General features: G+C 36.5%; 1 protein-coding gene and 1 pseudogene across 1 annotated transcript; both read left to right on the plus strand.

Moving 5' to 3' along the window:
- Positions 1-1,151: 1,151 nt before the first annotated feature.
- LOC147498594 (elongation factor 1-alpha-like) lies at positions 1,152-1,797 on the plus strand (annotated as a pseudogene).
- Positions 1,798-6,283: 4,486 nt separating this feature from the next.
- On the plus strand, positions 6,284-7,936 carry LOC147498595 (uncharacterized). The gene has a single exon (XM_086563281.1). The coding sequence runs from the start codon at positions 6,284-6,286 to the stop codon at positions 7,934-7,936; it is 1,653 nt and encodes a 550-aa protein (XP_086419407.1).
- Positions 7,937-21,421: the final 13,485 nt, after the last annotated feature.

Here is a 21,421-nt window from a genome sequence, read left to right on the forward strand (position 1 = left end):
TTAGTAGTACCATGGTGAAAAAAAAACGCTCTCGGGTTCAAGAAAAATGAAGAGTTGAGATGTGAAAACACTACTACAAATTCAAAGTTGGACAGGTTAGAAATAGAGCTTCAAATGGTGAAGGACATGATAGTGGCATCACAGGTACATGTGGTAGGATTGTTGAACTTTAGAGTGGTGTTGTTTCTGGTTTTCCTTAGTTGCTAACATGTGGTTTGTCTACATTTAGCCTGCATCCCAAACTCAAAGAAATCCTGTTTTAAACCTACTTGTAGAAGTTCCATTAAAGGCAACCTAGTCGTATATTTTTTTGGGATAGTTTTATATATTGGTGCATTTTTTTATGGTGTATTACTTTGAAAAGGTATTTATGTTAGTTCAAAATTAATGCAGATACATTATTCATTTATGAACAAGATGAGAGATTTGTATTTTGTCGGGGGTTTAAAGGTTGCTAGTGGAGAGATTGTTGCAAAAACCCACAATCTATTGTCCATGGTAGGCCCATGGGAGAGGGGGTTTTCAAAATTCTCTTAACCGAGGTGGTTGACAAATGAGGCCGAGTGTTCTTTCCAAATGATTTTGCTAGTACACTTGGAGAAGTGGGTGTGCATGGATATGTCACTTGGCCAACAGCTTTTTTCTGCAAGTTCCAAAGGACGACGCTTTAATGTTTATTTTGTCCGGCGTGGGTGCCAAGCCTCCAGGCGTGGGGATCGGTTACAACATCCAAAAAAAAAAAAGTTGTTTATTTTACTAGTTTTGTTTGGACGTGGCTATGTAAGTATGTTATTTGACTACATTCGCTTAGACTTCTCCATTTGTACATACGTTATCTTTGTTGTTTGGCAATGACTACTTGTGGATATGATTCACAAGGTTTGTCTAAGGTTCCCTTGTACATTCATTTCTTTTGCTGCAAAAGCTTGGTTCTATTCTTCCTCACAAGCTTTCAGTAATGATGTAATTGAGTAGTCCCAAACAAATATATATCTTACATCATATTGCCCTTCTAGTTAACTTTGTGAGGCCCATCTGTGCCAGCTTTTAGATTCATTTTGTCTGCAGCATTTTGTTTTCCTTTGGCAATGAGCATGTATCTTATCTATATCCCAATTGTCTCTTTTCCTTCACTTTTATTAACTACAGCCATGGGTTAGGAAAAGATTCATATAAGCATTGTTGTTATTCGTCATGTCGACTCTGGGAAGTCCACAACCACTGGGCACCTGATCTACAAGCTCGGTGGAATTGACAAGCGTGTCATTGAGCGCTTTGAGAAAGAAGTGGCTGAGGTAAACAAAAGGTCTTTCAAGTACGCATGGGTTCTTGACAAGCTTAAGGCTGAGCCTGAATGTGATATCACCATCGACATTGCCTTGTGGAAGTTCGAGACAACCAAGTACTCACCGCGACCATTTGATGCTCCCGACATCGTGGACTTTATCAAGAACATGATCACTGGAACTTCCCAGGCTGATTGTGCAGTCTTGATCATTGACTCAACTACTGGTGGTTTTGAAGCTGGAATCTCCAAGGATGGACAAACTCGTGAGCATGCTTTGCTTGCATTCACTCGGGAGTGAAGCAGATGATCTCTTCTTTGTAACAAGGTATTGGCTTCACCTTTTTTGTATTTTCTTTTGTTCATATCACTTTTGCTAGTGTGAAGTTTTGTTACTTATCTTGTAAATTTGTGTTTATTCCTTTTGGTTTTGTTTGTAGATGGATGCCACCACACCTAAGTACTCCAAGGCGAGGTATGATGAAATTGTGAAGGAGGTGTCCATAACTTGAGGAGATCAGTCCGGGAAGCTACTCTCTCACCGTAGTCTTGCAACATGGATTCATCAATAGACAATCATTCCTATGATGGCTCGAACATTTCTTTGTTCCTTTTGGGGATCGGATTATCTCGTGCCAGTCCCACCAAGGTGCTTGGAATTAAGAGCAAGCGACTCTTTCAATCTCCCCGATGATACCGCTTTATTGCCGCAACAGCGATTTCGATGGTCCTCCGTGGGGAAACTATGATGAAATAGGGAGTATGTTGACTGACATGGATTGACTCCCCAAGTACATAAGCCCAGATAATGGATTTTGTTCAGTAAGGGGTTCAAAATATGCAGCTTCTGATGTCGAGGGATCATTTTATCTAATTTTCATCTCTGCATAGCACTGAGCTTTGAGGTAGCCAATTCATATGACTTTTTGTCACTCTTCAGTGAAGTGTCCACCATCTGTGCAGTTCAGATTGTAATGGCATATGTTTAGCCCACATAGGCTCCTACCATAAAGACTAGCTTAATGCATTTCTAAGTTCGTGTATACCTGAACTTGTACTACACCATTGCGGTACACATCCAATTGTTGCATTTGTCAGGTAAAGAGATTTTAGCAACATATATACAATTCTTCCCCCCAATCATCACAGAGGTCCTTTGGACCTTCCCTAAAACAACCCTGGGTGAACTCATGTTGCTAAGGAAGAGTGCATCTTGGTTCTCCATGATGCTAGGACTACTCTGTTGGAGCTTGACAACATTGTTCCCTTAGTTATTCGGTATACCACGTCATCCATGTTGTGAATACACATCCATGTTGTCACAGCTTCCTGTTGGTCAAGTTAAAGGCGCATTTTGGCAATGACTACTTGTGGATATGATGTTTTCACGACAGGGTTATTTAGTTTTCTTGGTGCGTGGAAACCTTCTATTGTCTCATTTATAAAAGGCTATTATATTATTTTCAGTGTAATTACAACTCTACTGCCTGAAACTAAGTTACTGCAGGAATGCATTCTCCGACATTATATCTTATCACACCTAAATTATGGTTTAGAAGATTCTCCTGTTGAAACTAAGTTACTGCAGGAATGTGTTCTCCGACATTATAGATTGTAATTCACACCTAAATAGCACCGACATTCATATATTATATCTTATCACTGCTGACTTGTTTGTAACATCACACACTCACACTATTTAGCTGACTTAGATATTTTCAGGAATGTGTGAGTGGTGTGGGTGATGCAAATGGGCGGGTGCTGCTGCTTCTTTGATCTGACATCTTGTGTGTGCAGGTGGAACTAAGTGAGAGTGTGAGTGTGTGAGTTGTGTGATGTGGGTGGGTGTTGCAGTGGTTTGAGTGGTGTGAGTGGTGCGGGTGATGCAGTGGTGTGGGTGCTGCTGCTGCCAATCTTTAGTTGGTGGGTTAGAATTAGGGTGATACAGTGGTGTGGGTGTTGTTTTCGCTCTTTGCTGCCAACCTTTAGTTGGTGGGTTAGAATTAGGGTGATGCAAAGTGTGGGGGTGCAATAACTAAAACAATCTAACTGGATTGTAGTATTTTATTTAGTAGATGTAGTGGTGTGGGTCTTAATTCTATTCTATATCTTATATAATATATGAATGGTTCGTAATTAGTAGATTGTGGTATTTTTCGGATTTTGAATTGCTAATACAGTACAAAGATTTATATATGATCTAAACCTTGGAACTTCTAATGGAGTATTGGTGCATTCCCTGAACCCCTTTACCACCATTCTGAAGTCGCAACCTTGGATGCGAACTTCTAATGAAATTCCAATATTGTTTAGACAAATGATGCAGACACGCATGCTCCCACTTTGGATGGAAAAATTGAACCAATAGCCCAATACCCATGACTACTCTCTAGGCGTCCCTTGGATTCCAGACACAATCCAAACCTCAAAAAGTTGATAATATAGAAAGGAGAACTGAAAATGCTAACTGAAAAGGATGGATTAAAGAAAAGAAGACTATGAACCAATGCAAATTACAAGTTAGTAATTGAGCTATCCGAGCTCAATCTTCCTTCTTAACTAAGCTAATAGCTATTCAAATGAGTGTCATACAATAAGCGAAGAGCTATCCAAAGTTCCATCTCCAATCTAACTAAAACAAGAGTAACATAGTACTACAGCTATGACACTACTAAAACACATTACTACCAATGAGGATCGTTGAATTTGGTTTGGGTTAAGGGTGACTTCAGATCGAATTGGACAAAGGGCTTTCGGAAAAATTTCCAATTTTTTTCGGATGGCAATATCCTTTCCAAATCCGATCCAATTCTTTTTCGGATGACAATTTTTTTCCGAATTCGAAAGTTCGAAAATCGAAAATTTTCTGAAATTTCAAATCCATAAAATACGGAAATAAATCGGAAATTTAAATTATATAATCGATTCTCTCTTAGGATAACCATTTTTATCCAGTTAATATATCCATATAAAAGAGCATTAATTATAAGAGATACAACTTTTTGTTGGCATATGAACAAGGCTTTCAAAGCCGACTCCACCATCCCAAATTTCATAAACGCAATAACCATTCATGTCCAAGTAATGACATCTTTCACCGCATCCTTTCAAATATAGAAACCACATCGTCCACACTACCACATTTACTATAAAACCCAATCAACGCATTATTCACACAGATATTCGATCCAAACCCATTCTTGAGAGCATGTGCATGGCATTCCCTTCCTTTCAAGTAATTAAAACCCTCTGTTGACGCCACCAAAAGGTTTGTCAGTGAAAATTGGTCCACTCTAAATCCATCGGTTCTGATTCAATCAGGGTCGGCTCTGAGTTTTGGATGGCGTTTTGTTTTGTTTTTGAGAAATACCGAAAATATTCGGAAAAAGAATTGAAGAAGACGAGCGGATTTTGTTTTTGTTTCGGGCTCAGTTAGTTGGGCTGGGGAGAACATTTAATGTTTTAAGCAAAAAAAACATAAAAGCGTGGGCTGACTTTAGTGGGCAGTGGTCATTCACTAACTAGGCCAAACGTTTAGTGTTTTGAACTTACGTGGACACTGACTTGCCATTTGTATGCATTATGTTTGCCAAATCATCAAATACGTATACATACTTCACAGTATAAATATACGGTACCCATATTAGCAATATTTGAAATCTACGGTACCCTATTTTGCAAAAAATAAATAATACAGTGCCCATAATGTAAAATCCACTATAGTTTAGTACCCATATCAATAATTTTTTCAATTCAGTAAATAGGAAGATAGGAGAAATTGAGATATGTACTAAAATGACAATATTGATTTTTTGGAAGTGTGAGAGAGACAATGTTCTACTTCTCAAAGATTTTATTTGGTCTGTAAACTATCTGCAGTTTTAATTTAGTAATAACTATATAAAATAAACCTGTATATGTTAAAAATGCAGAAATTAATTGGAAATCAAATTGGATCGGATTTTGAAAACACATCCAATTCCGATCTAATTATTTTTTGGAAAAATCGGATATCAGAATTTCGGATATCGGAACACAAATATTATGGCCAAATTCAGAAAAATATCGAATCGGAATTCGGAAAAATTGGATTTTCAAAAAAAAAAGACACCCCTAAGTTTGGGTAAACTACCAATGAGTTTATGACAATTAATTGAAGTTTATTAAGAATGAAAAATTGTTAAAAATGAAGAGGAACGTGGATTAATATATAGTTAATGAAAATTTCTCATAAAAGTCAATTTCAGGTTTCGCCTCTTGCCATAAGATGTGATCTCACCGTTGAGATACGAAACAACATACATCTCGATGTGAAACGACTGATGGCTTGTGAAGCCGCACATGTAGGGCAGGGATTGGGTCAGATATGGCTATATCCGAATCCGAATAATTTCACAGTATCCGAACACGAACCCGATTATATGTGAAATTTAATATCCGAATCCGACCTGAACCCAACCAAACCCGACTAACCCGATCGGATAACACTAAAAATTTAAAAAAAAAAGCCCAAAAATTATATCTGAATCTGACCTGAACCCGACATACCCGAATACATAAACAGATATGAGAATCGACCCGAACCCGATGTATTCGGTAATTGGGTCGGGTCGGATTCAGGTCTACCCGACCCGATTCCCTACCCTACGCACATGTGTTTTAGCGAGGGATATCGATTTGAATTCCAACGTCTAAAGAAAAGCAACTAAAATGGGAAGTTCCCATAAAACAGTTATACGAACTTCCAATCTATCTTTTCTCTGTCTCCTCCTTCTCCCTCAACACACCCTTTTTTTGTTACTCTCTACCAGTTCCATCGATTAGTATTAACCAGGGTTTTCTCTTTGATCAAGTAAGCACTTTTCTTCAATATTAAATCTTATTTTCAGTTGTCTCTTTGTTTTTTATATATATTTTATCTTGCCGAGGATTGTTTATAATTGCATAGATATATGCCTTTACCTATCTAAATTATGCTTGTTTTAAACATGTTGCAGAATGGAAATGGGTGACTCTGCAAAAGATGATAGGGCTTGGATTGATCTTAGTTTTCCTGATCAACGTTTTATTGATGGTGTGTCGAGCTTTGTGAAATTCGTGCAAGTTCGTTTTCCTGATACAGAGACGACAAAATGCCCATGTAATATGTGCAAGAATCAACGAATTCCAGTTCCTTATGAAGAAGTGAAGATAGATTTGTTCAAACATGGTTTCAACCCGGCTTATAAGATTTGGTACTTGCATGGTGAGAGTGAAACATTTGAGCACGCCGATAATGAATCAAGATTCCATGACCACCAAGAAGATGTATACATGGATGACTTTGACAAGCTTCTCATAAACTCAATGGCTCAAGATTCTGGTGGTAATCCATATGCTTGTGTCCAAGATAAACCAAACACGAGGACTCAAGGTGAGAACAGATTCAGAGAGGTACCACCTACTGAGTTAGGAAATATGCCAGAGTATCTGAACCCCTTGTACAATGGTAGTAAGTACAATGTGCTCAGGTTTACAAGGAGTCTGTTGAACCTAAAAGTGGGCCATGGATGGAGCAATATAAGTTTTACTGAGCTCCTTCAGCTTCTAAAGGATGCGTTACCTCCAGATAACAACACTCCAAAAAATACTCATTATGCGTCGAAAGTCATTAAAGAAGTGAAACTTGGATACGAGAAGATTCATGCTTGTCCAAATAATTGTATGTTGTATTGGGGAAAACAGAATTCCAAAAAGATTAAGTGTGACACATGTGGTGTGTCTAGGTTCAAGTTTGATGGAAGAACAAAACAGCGAGTCCCTGCTAAGATATTAAGATATTTTCCAATAACTCCAAGACTGCAAAGAATGTACAACGTGCCCTGGGTGGCTAAAGAGATGACTTGGCATTCAACCGGAAGAATGACACCCGGAAAGATGAGGCACCCAGTCGACTCTAACACATGGAAGTCCATGGATAGAAGGTATAAAGATTTTTCATCTGATCCTCGTAATGTTTGCTTGGGATTATCCACAGATGGATTTAATCCTTTTGGCACATTTAGCACAACACACAGTTGCTGGCATGTATTGTGTGTACCCTATAACCTTCCACCGGGTTTATGCATGAAGCCACAATTTACAATGCTCACACTACTCATTGAAGGCCCAAGCCAACCAGGGAAGGACATTGATGTCTTTTTGCAACCTTTGGTTGCGGAGTTGAAAGTTCTGTGGGAGAAAGGGGTCACAACATTGGATGCGTTCACTAATACCGAGTTTAATCTTCATGCTATGTTGTTGTGGACAATACATGACTTTCCAACATATGGGGATGTTTCTGGTTGTAGAACGAAGGGTAAATTTGGTTGTACTTGTTGCGGTCCAAAGACAGATTCTATGTGGCTTCGATATATAATGAAACATGCATTCATGGGTAGCAGGAGGTGGCTGTCGGCTACAGATACAAGCAGAAAAGACACAAGTGCTAACACTTTTAATAAGAAAGAGGAGTCTCGTGGACAACCAATATGTTTGAGTGGGGAAGTAGTGAAAAAAATGACTGCTGGACTAGATGTGGTGTGGGGGAAAACTAAAAAAAAGAAAAAAAGAAAGGTGGGAGAAGATGATGAATATGCAGATGGTGATGCATCAACTTGCTTCTGTAAATAGTCAATTTTCTTTAAGTTTCTCGAGTATTGGGAGCATATCCCTGTGCGCCATAATTTGGATGTTATGCATATCGAGAAAAACGTTTGTGAGAACTTGATTGCATTGATGCTGAACACAAAAGGAAAAATGAAAGATGATGCTAATGCACGTAGAGATTTGAAGCGGCTGAAAATCAAAAAGCGACTATGGCTGCAAAAACAGAATGGAAAGGAAATTTAGGGCCTGGTCGGTATTGGCTCATGAAAGAAGAGAAAAGGCTATTTCTCCAGACATTACGTGATTTACGTGTCCCTTTTGGTTTTAGTAGCAATTGGAGGAATATTGTCACAGAAGATGGTATGGACTTAAAAGGTGCACATATGAAGTCTCATGACTATCACATCTTGATGCAGCATTTGCTTCCTATGTTGATCCAACATGCATTTAAGGATAAGAAGGAAATTCGCCCTTTAATTAAAAGTTTCTCTTCATTTTTTAATGCTCTATGTTCTAAGATTATCGATGTTGATTCACCGTTAATATTAGAGAAGGATATGGCAAGGACACTATGTGAACTTTAGAAGTATTTCCCCGCCGTCGTGTTTGTTGTCATGATGCACCCCCCTATCCATTTGGCTTATGAGGCTCGGGTTTGTGGACTGTTTATTATCGATGGATGTATCCATTTGAAAGGTATGGTGTAATTTTGATTATTTACATTGTAGACATATTATTTGAAATATGTTATACTTAACACGCCGTTAATATTGAAGGTTTATGAAGACTTTTAAAGGCTATGTTGCAAACAAAGCTCATACCCTGAGGGGTTGTGTGGCGAGAGATACCTTGATGAGGAGGCAATAATATATTGCAATCATTAAAAGGAAAAGGTAAAACAAGTATTTTGAAAGAACCGGAGGAGAAAATGGATGACTTTGCTAAATCTTTAGATGATATTGATGACAATGGTGAGGCCGGACCAGTTAAGTAGGGTCGGACCTTTGTCATCCATGGTATTGAATATGAACAAGCTCGCCATTGGGTACTCAACTGTCATCCTAAATATGAAACGTGGCAAAGGTATGCATTATTGTAACCCTATATATTAAATTATCATTGTGCATCTTATGTAAGCTTAAATGTTCCCCTTTTGCTTTAAGGAAATACATCTAATTCTTACAAGAACGTAAAGGCAACTTTAGGAAAGAAATCTGACACTATAAGGTACCTAGCTTAAGAAGATTTTTTGCCACAGTTTGCAACAAAGCAGTACTAGAAAATAACATAATATTTGCCTGCTTTTGATTGATCAAATCTAATTCTTTGTTGTTAATATTTACAGACAAAGATCGTTGACTCTACGGATGTTGATTTCTTAGATATTATTAAATGACCTTTGTCGATTGCTACGCGCTACAAGAAGTACTGCATAAACGGCTTCCTCTATGTTACCAAGGACCATGAGAAAACTAAAAGGTACCAAAATAGTGGGGTTAGCACAGATTGTATAACCGCTTGTCGATCTAGTGCTAAAGACAAGACTCCAGTAGATGAATCATTGATGTACTATGGAGTTCTCAAAGATATCATCCAGCTAGAGTATTGAGAAGGGTACAAGCCTGTCCTCTTTAAGTGTGATTGGGTTAAAGTGACTCACCATGGTGTTAGATGTGATAAGGAAGCGAATCTAAGATTAGTAAATTTGTCGAACTTTGCTAGTTCTAATCAATTAGGTGACGAACCATTCATTTTTGCACAAGATGCTAACCAGGTGTTTTACTCTAAAGATCCCAAGGAGCCGGAATGGCATGTTGTACTAGAGGTTCCAGCAAAGGCATATTATGAAGATAAAACTTGTATTCTTCCTAATGAATCGGTCGTAACCAGTGTTGAAGTTGGAACCAGCAATAGTGAACAGGCAATGGATGATGAGCTGATCTATAATGATCTTGACGAAAATGTAGTGGTTGTTGAGAAGACTAATATACGAAAGCGGTCGATGAAGCGTTAGGTATTATTATTTGTAGTTGTTTATGTGGTACCCTTTTGCTGGCTAAGAAAGTCATTTGAATTGTATATTATTTGACAATTGATAGTTTGTCTTTTTGAATGTATTATGTGGTGCTAGTGAATTTTAAATTACCATCTTCTAGGTAAACCTTTAAACTCCACCAATGCCAAGTTTTTGCTTAGCATTGCCGGTCCCAAGCCCGGATAAAGGAGGAGGGAAAAAGGTAGGTTTAATCTTTAATAATGGAACATGGTGGTCTTACCAGGTATCATCTCAGCTCTCTCTTATTAGGAGGTAATTATTTGATAAACTCTTCTTGAGATTTTACTATCTTCTTTATTTATTGCTGTTTTACTTAAGATGTTGGAATGTAGCTTTGTTTCCTTTCTTAAATACTAGCTTAGAGGAAAGAATGGCTTCTGCATATGACATTTGCTTCGGGAAAAGCTAATTGATTTTGTCCCAACTATTAGTGGGACTTCATTGGCTGAATCCCCCACATTTAAAAAGGCTCCAGGAGGTGCACCTGTTAATGCTGAATTGTTGATGTTGGGATCGTACGACTTGGTGGTTCATCAGCTTTTATTGGCAAGGTATTATTTTTAAGGTTGTTTACTTTCCACTCTTTTACACGAACGAATGATTTCTTTTTTGTTAGTTTGTTTTTTTAGCTCCGCCCTTTTTGGAATATAAAAGTATCTACCATTAGTACCATGAAAGGTCAAACTAAGTCGACTACTTAGGAAAAAATTAATATTCTTAATCTCGATCTGATGTCATACTTTACTAAGGAATCTAAATGTACAAATGTTGTACCTTCCATTTTTCTGTCTATACCTTCTATTTTGTAGTCTATAACTTCTATTTTTCAGTGAATCACTTAATATCCCTTAAGGCTTGAGGAGTTGTGATTAGAACCTGTATTCATCATCTTGGATCAAATCAATGATTTATTTTTGTTTCACATACTTTTTGGAACTTCTGTTTGTTATAAATCCGTTGCATGCATTGATATCAATTTTTACACAACCTGTTGGAGATGCTGGTGAAACAAAATCCATGTACAAAGAAGTAGTTTTAGGCGGTGATGTTTGGGATCTTCTTGACGAGTTAATGATTTATATGGGAAACCCTATGTAGTACTACGAGAGAGAAGTGCAGTTTGTTCGGATAATTTTTTCTAATTCTGTTATTTATTACGTACTATTTTTAATCAACAATATCTTATTCTTTTTGGAATAAGCTTAGTTTCTATTGGTAGATTTTGATGTAGCTCTTTGGTGTCCGACAAGGTGTTCTTCTCTCGGTCCTCCTAGAATAGGTAAAACACTTTTGCACGGACACTTGCAAAAGAGAGGGAATGCCGTTTGTTTTTTGCTTCAGTGCGAGTTCAATCGGACTTGACTTTGGTCCCTTCATGAACATCGGTTTAAACTTTAATTAGTAGGTGCTTTCTTCTTCTTCATTTTTTTTGTTTGTTTCTTATGGAGATAAGCTAATGGTTCATACTTGAGTATTTATATTTCTCTCGGGACTTGTATAACACTCTACCCATACACATAGTTTGAAATCGTTTAATTATATTAAATCTTGTGCCAAGTTTTTGGGCAGTGGTGTTTGTTATGTAGCATTTCACTTGAGCTGATTTGCTTATGCCAAGCTGTTCTATTCTACTTGAGCTAATATAAAATGTTCAACTGTTTTGCTTTTAGTGAGTTAAAAAAAAAAATTGCTAAGGAGTCCTGTGATACTTTAAAATCGTTGGCCTCAATAATTCGACATATAGGATTATTATGTTATTCGTGTACATGTGTATTGACCTTGTTTCTTCTTTCATTATTTACCCTTTTCCTGTTATTCCTATCTCTTAATATCAATAAACGCTTTATGAATAAATCAAGAGACGACAAAACAAACGTAACACGTTTGAAGTTTTGAAACTTGGTTGTGTTGAAAATTCCACAATCCATGTCGACGATTTGTCACTGGTTTTAATTTGATTGTCATTTGTAAAAGTAATAAGTTGATAACATATCTACTAGTAGCCTGAAAAGTTTCTTGTGATGGAAATATACCACATATATTAGAGTATTTATTTTGATTATAGAGGTCATATATATTCTACAAAGAAATTAGTGATACTGGAATATTATTATTTCACAGAAAACAGAGGAAAAATGAAACTATAACACTTTAACAAGTAAACTTTTCTGCAACAAGGTGTACTACCTGATTAATTTGGAAAACTGAGCCAATCTGTTAACTAGTTCAGTGCAATTAAAACTTTATTGACAACTCTATGAAGTATTGGATTCCAAATGATTGTATATTCAGGATTAGCTTTTGTAGTTACGGCTATGTGTCTTAGACTCTAGTGTAGATCTTTATCTCTTATCCGACAAACCGAAGATATTACATTTGCATGTTGCATATATTTTTGGATACGTGGTCATTCTATTTTCTTTTATGTGATAATATTTATCAAGTTCGTGAAATATTGGAGCTCTATAGAAGGATATATGAGGAGTATCTAGCAATCCCAGTTGTAAAAGGGTAGGCAAGCGAGCTTGAAAAGTTTCCTGTCCTTTCATAAGCAATTCTTGCTCGCATTTTTCCTTCTCTTACGTGTGGATGTTTCACTTGTCCTAAGCAGAAAAACATACGCTTTAAAAAGAGTTGCGGGTTAGTATAACATTCAATAGAAATATCGATGAACCAACTCCAACCCAATTGTTCCCTTTATAAATAAATAAAAATAAAAATAAAGAGAGAGAGAGAGCGACATACTTCCTCCTACGCTTTCTATTATCACCACCTTCGGCTTTGAAAAAAGGTCTTTGCATCAAAGCAAGGAATGGAGAAATAAGAAGATACTTTGCGAGACGGACATGTGAATATCTAAGTCTTCATGAGCTTCCCCATCCCCAAAACCCTTTGTATTTCTCTTCTTCCTTTGCCATTTTCTCGAGTCCACTCTAAGACTGTTAATGAAGGACGAGATATGGGTCCTTTCATGAGTTATACAACAACCTGTTGAGGTGACTCGTGATAGTTTCGTGCAACTCATCTACTTGTTTCAATTGATTACTATAAACTATGAGCTTTCAAAGATCTCTCGCTTACGATTATATTTTGGCTGGCATTTATTCCAAATACTGGTCATGGCATACAAGGTGCAACATCCCATTGCCTCGGTCAGAATTTTGCCAAGATGTTCGAGATAACCTTCGAGAATGAGATGCGAGAGAAGGCTATGGTCCGGCAGAATTCACGAGGCGCATAACACTTTCGAGCGAACTCTCACACAATTTCTTTTGTTATTTTTTATTTCACATAATTGCTTAGGTACTTAACAAGATCTTGAAGTTAACCATCTCTGAAATTTTTTTATAAAGGCATTGGATGAGAAGCACTTCTACCGATATTTTCCAACCGTCCTAGAATAGTTAAAATTTGAGTGTGAAACCAATAGACTCTTCGTCGATCAAGAGTTCATTTAATATAGAACTTATAGAAGTCTGATTCATTCCGAAGTAATTTATATCTCCCCGCTCACTTAGCTGTTTGTAGGACTGTTCATTCTTGTATATGAAGAGACGAGATGTGCATTTGACAAATCTGAAAAACATAAATTTGCTTGGCAAGTCCTTGTCACTATCTGCCAGCCAAAGAAAGTAGTATAATGTACTCGTTTCATTCTCTTACTTATATAGATTGGAGTCATGGTGATGGTTCATGGTGATGACAAAGGTTTGGTTCTTCCACCTAAAGTGGCATCCATCCAAGTTATTGTGGTTCCTGTTCCTTACGAAGACGCTGATATGTAAGTCATCTTTGATGTGTGCTCTGCCACTATGGAAACATTGAGCAATGCCGGTGTCCATGCTGAGAAATATATAGAAGAGGATTCACCTAGTTGGAAATACTCACAAAGGGGAAATGAAAGGTGTTCCTTTAAGGATTGAGATTGGGCCAAAAGACATGCCTAATAATCAAGTAAGTGCATTGAGGTCCGCGATCTATTACAAGATCTGCATTGAAGAAACAAACTATTGGTATCTGTTTCCTTGTCCTAGAAGAAAAAATATTTCTGTGGTGATTCATAGTCTATTTATTCGTTATTTGTTTTTTCTGTAGGGAACTAAAACCAATAATTATTTGAAATTTTCAAGTCTACATTTTTTTTCCCTCAATGAACACATGTTTACACCATTACATTCTGTTCATTGTAGGAGTGCCATTGAGATGGTAGAGGCAGAATTAAGAGATTCTAGCAGCACAATGAATCTGTCATAGCCAGAGAATGCATCATCGGATCTATTTAAACCTCCTTTAACTGACTGCTTACTTAAGTAGGAAACTAACATTGTAATCTCTTTTAGCATAACATTGTTAAGTCCAAGTTCAGTACATAATCATCCAAAGTAGTCATCCTTCTCCTTTTCTGACCATGAAGGTTTTGACTTCATTTGCAGGTAAGGGTTGTTCATATGACTTTAGCTTTGTCAAGGACGTTTAAATCGACTATAGTGGATACCATACAATCCACCGCCTCAACATCAACAGTCGGTTCTCGCTTAGTTTCCATCTAGTTATAACCGTGTCATACACTATATCTATTGTTTTCATCAGTCAACTAAAATGTAATTGCAAAACCTAAATTCTACACATTTATAGCCCCTCGTAATTATATCCTTGCAACTTAAGTTCACTTGTAAAATTTATTAGCTGGAAAAACTTGTAACCAAGTTCTTGCGGGTCTTAAAAGTCAGAAAGAAACAAACTTCTATATTATAAAAGGAATCCAGTTTGCCCAGTTTTTAGTCAAAATACTCATTGATGGTTTCATGGTTAACCGGTAATGCACGCTAAAAACTTTAATTAGCCCTTCCTGTGCTTTCACATTATAACATTCAAGTTTTGTTTGTGAGTTACTCATACATTTGTCACTGCAGATCGTACTTTGCTCTATGGTGAAGCTTTTCCGTGGAACTAAGAAGGATACTACTGTTGGAGAGGTGCGCTCTCTTTCCTTAGATTCATTTTTAGAGTTTGAAGTGGCCATTAAGATACTCATTGCCTATTTTTGGTGCAGCTGATAACACAAATTAAGTTCCATTCCCTATCCTTGTTTACAAGGGCATCGTCCATGATTATTCATATATGGAGAATTAAGTAGAGTTTTCAACTTTCCTGCAAACGCAACAAATGGTTCATATGGGCTGAGGAAATATTACAAGGACCTTCTTTACCATTATGAGCATGTGTATTTCCATAGGCGGATAGTCCACCTCTAAGTAAAACTCCAACAGTATCTGATTTACAAACTCTGTTTGATTTGTATCTTTCCATATCTTTTAGGCTTGTAGTTGTATATATAATTATATATATTGGTATTTTTGGTTTCTTTTGAGTTCAGTGTCTCTTATTTGCAGTAGTACTTCCTGATTTGAACATATCTCTTTATGACCAGGAATTTGATCCTGATGGTAATTTTTTATGTTCACATTTACTTGTACTTTGCTCGATCATTATTTTCAGTTGATTCATTAGTTATAACTCCGTTTCATATTACGGTCTCTCCATGTAAGAGTGATTGAGTACGATTTATAGTGATGACCTCACACTTAGACTCGAGAAAAAAGAGAGAAAGAAACAACCGTATGAATTATATCCATCAAGTATCATTAGACATTGATATCAATAAGCAACGGATGAATTTAGCCATTAATTATTATATTTGTAAATGCATGCTATGTAATGCATCTCAATACTCAATCCAGAGGTATGCATAAGGCTGTCACCTTAAGATTCTGGATTAACTATGTAATATGATCTTATACTTTGCTAATACAATTTTGTCCTATTTGCTTAACCCTGTTTCCTCAATATTGACATGTCTCAATTATCATATTGTCTTTCAGAATCGGAAATTATGAACGTGATAGGGAAAGTTGATGGCATATTGTATGATGGACACTATTTAGGGAATGCGAACATTTTTTGGTCATTAAGTTACATTGACTTGAGCAAATCAGCACAAATTCCTCCCGCCGGCTTCCTGGAATTTTCAAATATGTGTAGAGTGCTTTCGGTGACCGTGTGCTTGGAACACCACCGAACCTAATGATTTTTCTCATCTTCTAAAAACACCGATATTAAATCTTTGCAATCGATTCAATTTGTGTGCATGACTCAATTACATAGTCATGTCGTGCCTTGTTAAGTTGGGTGCGACCCTATATTACAAGAGAAAACTAACAAATCCCAGGCTGTTTGGTATGCAGGGAATTTTCAAAATGGGCCAATCTCGGGATGATAGATCAAAAAGAGTAACACTAAAAGTTGATGAATCAGACATCATGTTTGCCTTGCAGGTACGCATCAAAGTATTTCCAAGGCATCTTATGCTCCAATTATCAATCCCTTCATAAAAGTGAAACATTTTTCTTATATTTTTTGGAAATTCCTTTGGCTTCACAGGCAATTAGATTTTTTCGGAACTGTCTCCAGTAACCAGGAAATTTCTTCTTGAGCTGGATACGGTGGCTATTTGTTGCAATGTAGGCCATTACTTTCGACAATTCTTTTGGACTCACTAAGCGAGATGAGTTGCTGATAATCCATTGATTTCGGGAGCTAAACATTCTGTAATGTAGTATAAAAAATTGTAAATGTTTTGTACTTCTATGTCATGTATATTGATTTTTAATAAAAAAGGGTATTGATTATGGAATTTTGTTTGAGGTGGTTTTGTGGTGTACGAATTGTTTTTATATTATAATCTTTAGCGACTATGCTTTAGTATTGGTTTATGCCGTTTTCAACAGCAAAAGCTCGTCATTGTTGAGAATTAATGACACATTCTGCAACAATTTATAAGTGTAGGCCATTATGAGAATTTAAAGCCGTTGGGAAAAAATTGGCTATATTGACCATTTTGAGTCGTCGAGATAGTTGTCAGTATTTGCGAAAGAAATTAGCTGTTGGCAACTCTGATGATTTTAAACCATTGAAATATCTTGTTTAAGCCGACAATTTTGGGTCATCACGCTAATTGTTGGAATTCTTGACAAGCCTTAGCTGTCATTCTAGGTCATGGTTGAAAACAGTCGCATAGGTGTTCGCGGATGTGGAAGCATTGCCAACGGTTGTAGTGACAATTTTAACCCGTCAATGATGCATTTGTGACACCACCAAAATAGAGGGCGAGTATAGGCAAAATAGAGAGCGTGCGCTCTCCGAGTATGATGGGTGCTATGAAGTGAAAATTCAAAGGCAAAGTGAGAGATACAAAGTGAGAGGTGTGATGTGAAGTTAAGAGTGCACCAAAGATTTATAGAGAACTAGTTTCTAAGTTCCACAAACTTTCCAACTAGTTAAGGCAACATGATGGAAAAATATATTTCTAAAACCAAAATAGAACTAGACAAGAGGCATGCTCCAAAACCAAACCAATAGCTTTTTGGCTGGAATTAAAATAGCAATCATCTAGTTATGACTCCTTGAGGTTGCACCAAACAACACTTGCTAATTCTAGCGACACCAATTTAGCAACATTCTCACATAATTCAATCATTATCAAGCAGACAATAATAATTCAACAAAAAATACGTGGATATGATTATAGGCATTTCTAAATAAATAATTCTACCCCCAAACAAGTTGAAAGGATGGGATTCATGATACAACACAGAGCATATGCCAGAAACTAAAATAACTTCAAATTAAAATAAAATAAAATAACAATTACAGAATCCAAATATTAACTACTTAACTAACAACTCGGAAACAAAATCTATGATATTCAAGAAAACAAATCTTAACACAACAAGAATACAAAATAAACTAGCCATGCAACGATGATGGGCTAGAGTCATCCGTCCTGCGCCGACGACGGTCATGCTTCACAGAGGTATCAGAAGAAGAACCCCTATCAGGTGGCAAGCGTCGTAGAACTTCTACTTGGAATTGGCGTTGTTGGTCCATGAATGCATTCATAGCTCCCCAACACTCATCCTCACGCTGGATGAGAGTCTCCATGTTAGCCCGGATATCTCATTGACTATCGCTGATCTTCTCAAAGTTCTCGTGCATTGTAACTTGCCTAGTCCGAAGATCCTCATAGATGGTATTAAGAGAACGCATGCCACGATGCAATAGGGAGCCATGGGCTTCATCCGTAGTAGCCTTTTCCCAAACTCCGACATCAAAACATGACGTCTCATCCTCATCTTCCTCACTCGACTCCGTCTCAACACTCCTATCCTCAGGCAATTTCCACTTCCTCTTAATACAGTTTTTATAAATTCGTGGATTTGCATGCAACTTCAACATAATCCTATCAGTCTTCGGAACACGGCCCCAATGCATCATAATCTTTTTAATTAAAGCAGGCAAGGGTGCATTATTAATACCAACGCATCGAATCTCAGCTAACAAAAAGTCGAGGATGCAAAAATCATACCTCTTCTCCTGCATAACCCAGAGAACGTGTAGACAGTTCGAATTAATGTCACTGACTTTCATAGTGCAAATGACATTCTGACCAATCCACTGAGCTATAGCCAGCTGGTTGGTTCTTAGAGACGATTATCGAACACAATGCGACTTCGTATTGTATTGCCATTCCAATATTCTCTCTCATCAAAGCCTCGATTCCTCTGAACTGGGATTCTTGCACTGTCAGTGTGAGGCGTCTTGCATCAATGCCAAAAATATTAGCCAACACACCTGTACACAATTTCTTCCTCTTCCCATTCACTCTCGCAAAAATCTTCCTACCCTCAATCTCTCTCTTCTTATAAAAACTCAACACCAAATCGGTGTGATAAAAATTATTCACTGAATACCGCAACCCTTTCCACCTCCTACTAATCATCTCAGTATCATACAAGGGTGAAAATTGCTTAGAAACAAAAGCTTGTTCCGAGAGAATTTTTCGGTTTTGGGTAGCCATTGGGGTTTAGAATTCGAATTTGGGTGGAATGCAAGGTGAGGAACGAGTTTGAATTGAAGCTCACTCGAAAATTTGGAGTGGGTCGCGGTGGCTTTTTGGATTTATTTTTTTATTTTTATTTTTTTTTGGTTCGAAATGTTCTTGGAGGCACGGAGAAGGTGAAGAACGCAAAGGGGTTTAAACGAGTGGGGTTTAACCTATTGTGCCCAAGCCCAGAACAAATTTCAAAATACCCATTCTGTCCTATGCTGCGTAAAATTAAACTAAGATTCCCAATTCGTTAACAGCCCGATTTTTGCGAATGAGCTATGAAAACGATCATCAAAGAGAGTACAATCCAATGATCTATAAAAAAAAAATCAAATCTAATCGTGGTTGACATATAAGAAAATGGAAAACGTCTCAAAGTGTGTGCATGACATAAGTTATGTGAGCAAAAAGAATCTAATTTCATAGATAGTGTCAACCCGAATCAAAATATAACTAAATGGCATAAATAACAAGAATAGGAAGTTGAGCGAACAATAATGGAAAGACCAACACCCCACCCCCAAACAAATTTTGAAAATAGGGTTTAGAAAATTTGTTTAAACACGTGGGTCTTTTAAAGTCAGATTCCCGAGACTTGTTAGATTACATTTTTTTATGGTTTTAACATTTTCTATTTTTTTTTTATGAATACCGATTAATATAAGGGAAAACAATAAAGCAATAAAGATATAATTCACACCATAGAGAAACATGACTCAAAAATCGAGAAAACATGCAAGAGTGGAAAATATGAATTATGTTAAATGTGGACTTAGGATCAGGAGACATTAACTCGTGAAAATATTTTAATCGTTGGACATTAACTTGAAAGGTATTGTTGTTCTTGGGATTTAACAAGGTGATTGCCCCGTAAGGGGTGACTTAAGTAACCATAAAAGGACCAGACCAACGAGTTTTTAATTTTCCAGTAGATTTCTGGAAAAAAAAATTCTGAACCAAACACACACAGTCAGAACCAAACAAGGGTGGGTGAGTTTAATGGGGTTTTGGTAGGGACAAAAATACTAAAGGAAACAAATTTAAATAGAACTAAGACGGCAGCGGCGCCATTTAATAAACGTAAAAAGTATGGTTTACTCCTACTTAACTAATTAAACTTAAACAGAAGTAAAGCTATACTAATTTACTCTAAACTATCAAAGTTCTACTCTCGTGAATCATGCAATAAATGGAGTAGAGAATTTGTTCCACTCCTAATCCTTTAAACATAAGTTTCCGCTAGTTTAATCGATACTAACAAAACGAATGAGAGTAATAAATTGAATTATACTAATATGGCAATTGAACTTAAATAAGATGTATTAACTTATACTATGATAATTGAATATTAAAATGTGAATTTGGAGAAGGGATTAGGGAGATTTGAATCCACTTGATGTACTCCTAATATGCTAGTGCAAGAAATGAGGCTCAGCCCCTTGGTTCTAACTTGGTTGAGTTTAAACTCCCTCCCATCGACCCATATCACATAACCTCCCTATTATTTAGGTTTCGTTAAATAACCTCCCTATTTTCCAAAAAAGAGATAAAATCTGGTCTGTTTTTATTTCCTATTTTATCTTATTTCCTTTTTTACCCTTTTGGGATTGAAAATTTTCCGACTATATGTAAATGTATTTTTACATAGTCATATATATATATGTAAAACTATATTTGCATAGTCATTAGAGCTATAAAAACTTAAATTTATATAGTAACTTTTGGGATTGAAAATTTCCCAACACCTAACAGAATATATGTAAATTATGTTTACATAATTATATATATGTAAAACTATATTTATATAGTCATTGGAGCTATGAAAACTTAAATTTACTTAGTAACTTTTGGGATTAAAAATTTAAATTTAAATAGGTTAAGAAGACTGTGTAATTTTATATTGTCATATGTAAATACAAATTTACATAGGATGACGTCAGCCCGATTTGTCCTTAAGCCGAAATTATAAATAAAGATTGATGACGTCAGCCCGATTTTCTTTAAATTCGAAATAGAAATTTAGAGTTCACATGGGTATTTTGGTCTGTTTTGGCTTTGATGTTATGTTTTAAATAATAGGGAGGTTTTATGCATTTGTCCGCTTCCGGGGTTTTTTGTGCAACCATTTAAGTACTAGGGAGATTAAACCCGTTGCATGTATGCTAGTGTAGGTTATTACAATCCTAATCAACTAAGATTAAGTGTTTGATCCCTAATTACTCATGACAATCTCTGCCAACTAATAATTAGCATGTGAAGAAGTCCAATCCATTCTCATGGCGAATCAACTATCCTACTAGAGTGAAACTCTTAAAAGCAATAATCCTAACTATCACATCAAGTCTTTTATTAGACTATTTTGAACATATAAATAAGAATGAAATATAATGAAAAACAAACTTTCTTTTATTAATCAAATGAATACTGAAGAACAATAACTTAACTTAAATTTAATCTAATAACTAAGTCTAAGTCCTAACTATCTATCTCTAATTAATTATATCTA

Source organism: Coptis chinensis, chromosome 5 (assembly GCF_015680905.1).
Source record: "Coptis chinensis isolate HL-2020 chromosome 5, ASM1568090v1, whole genome shotgun sequence".
Taxonomy (NCBI): domain Eukaryota; kingdom Viridiplantae; phylum Streptophyta; class Magnoliopsida; order Ranunculales; family Ranunculaceae; genus Coptis; species Coptis chinensis.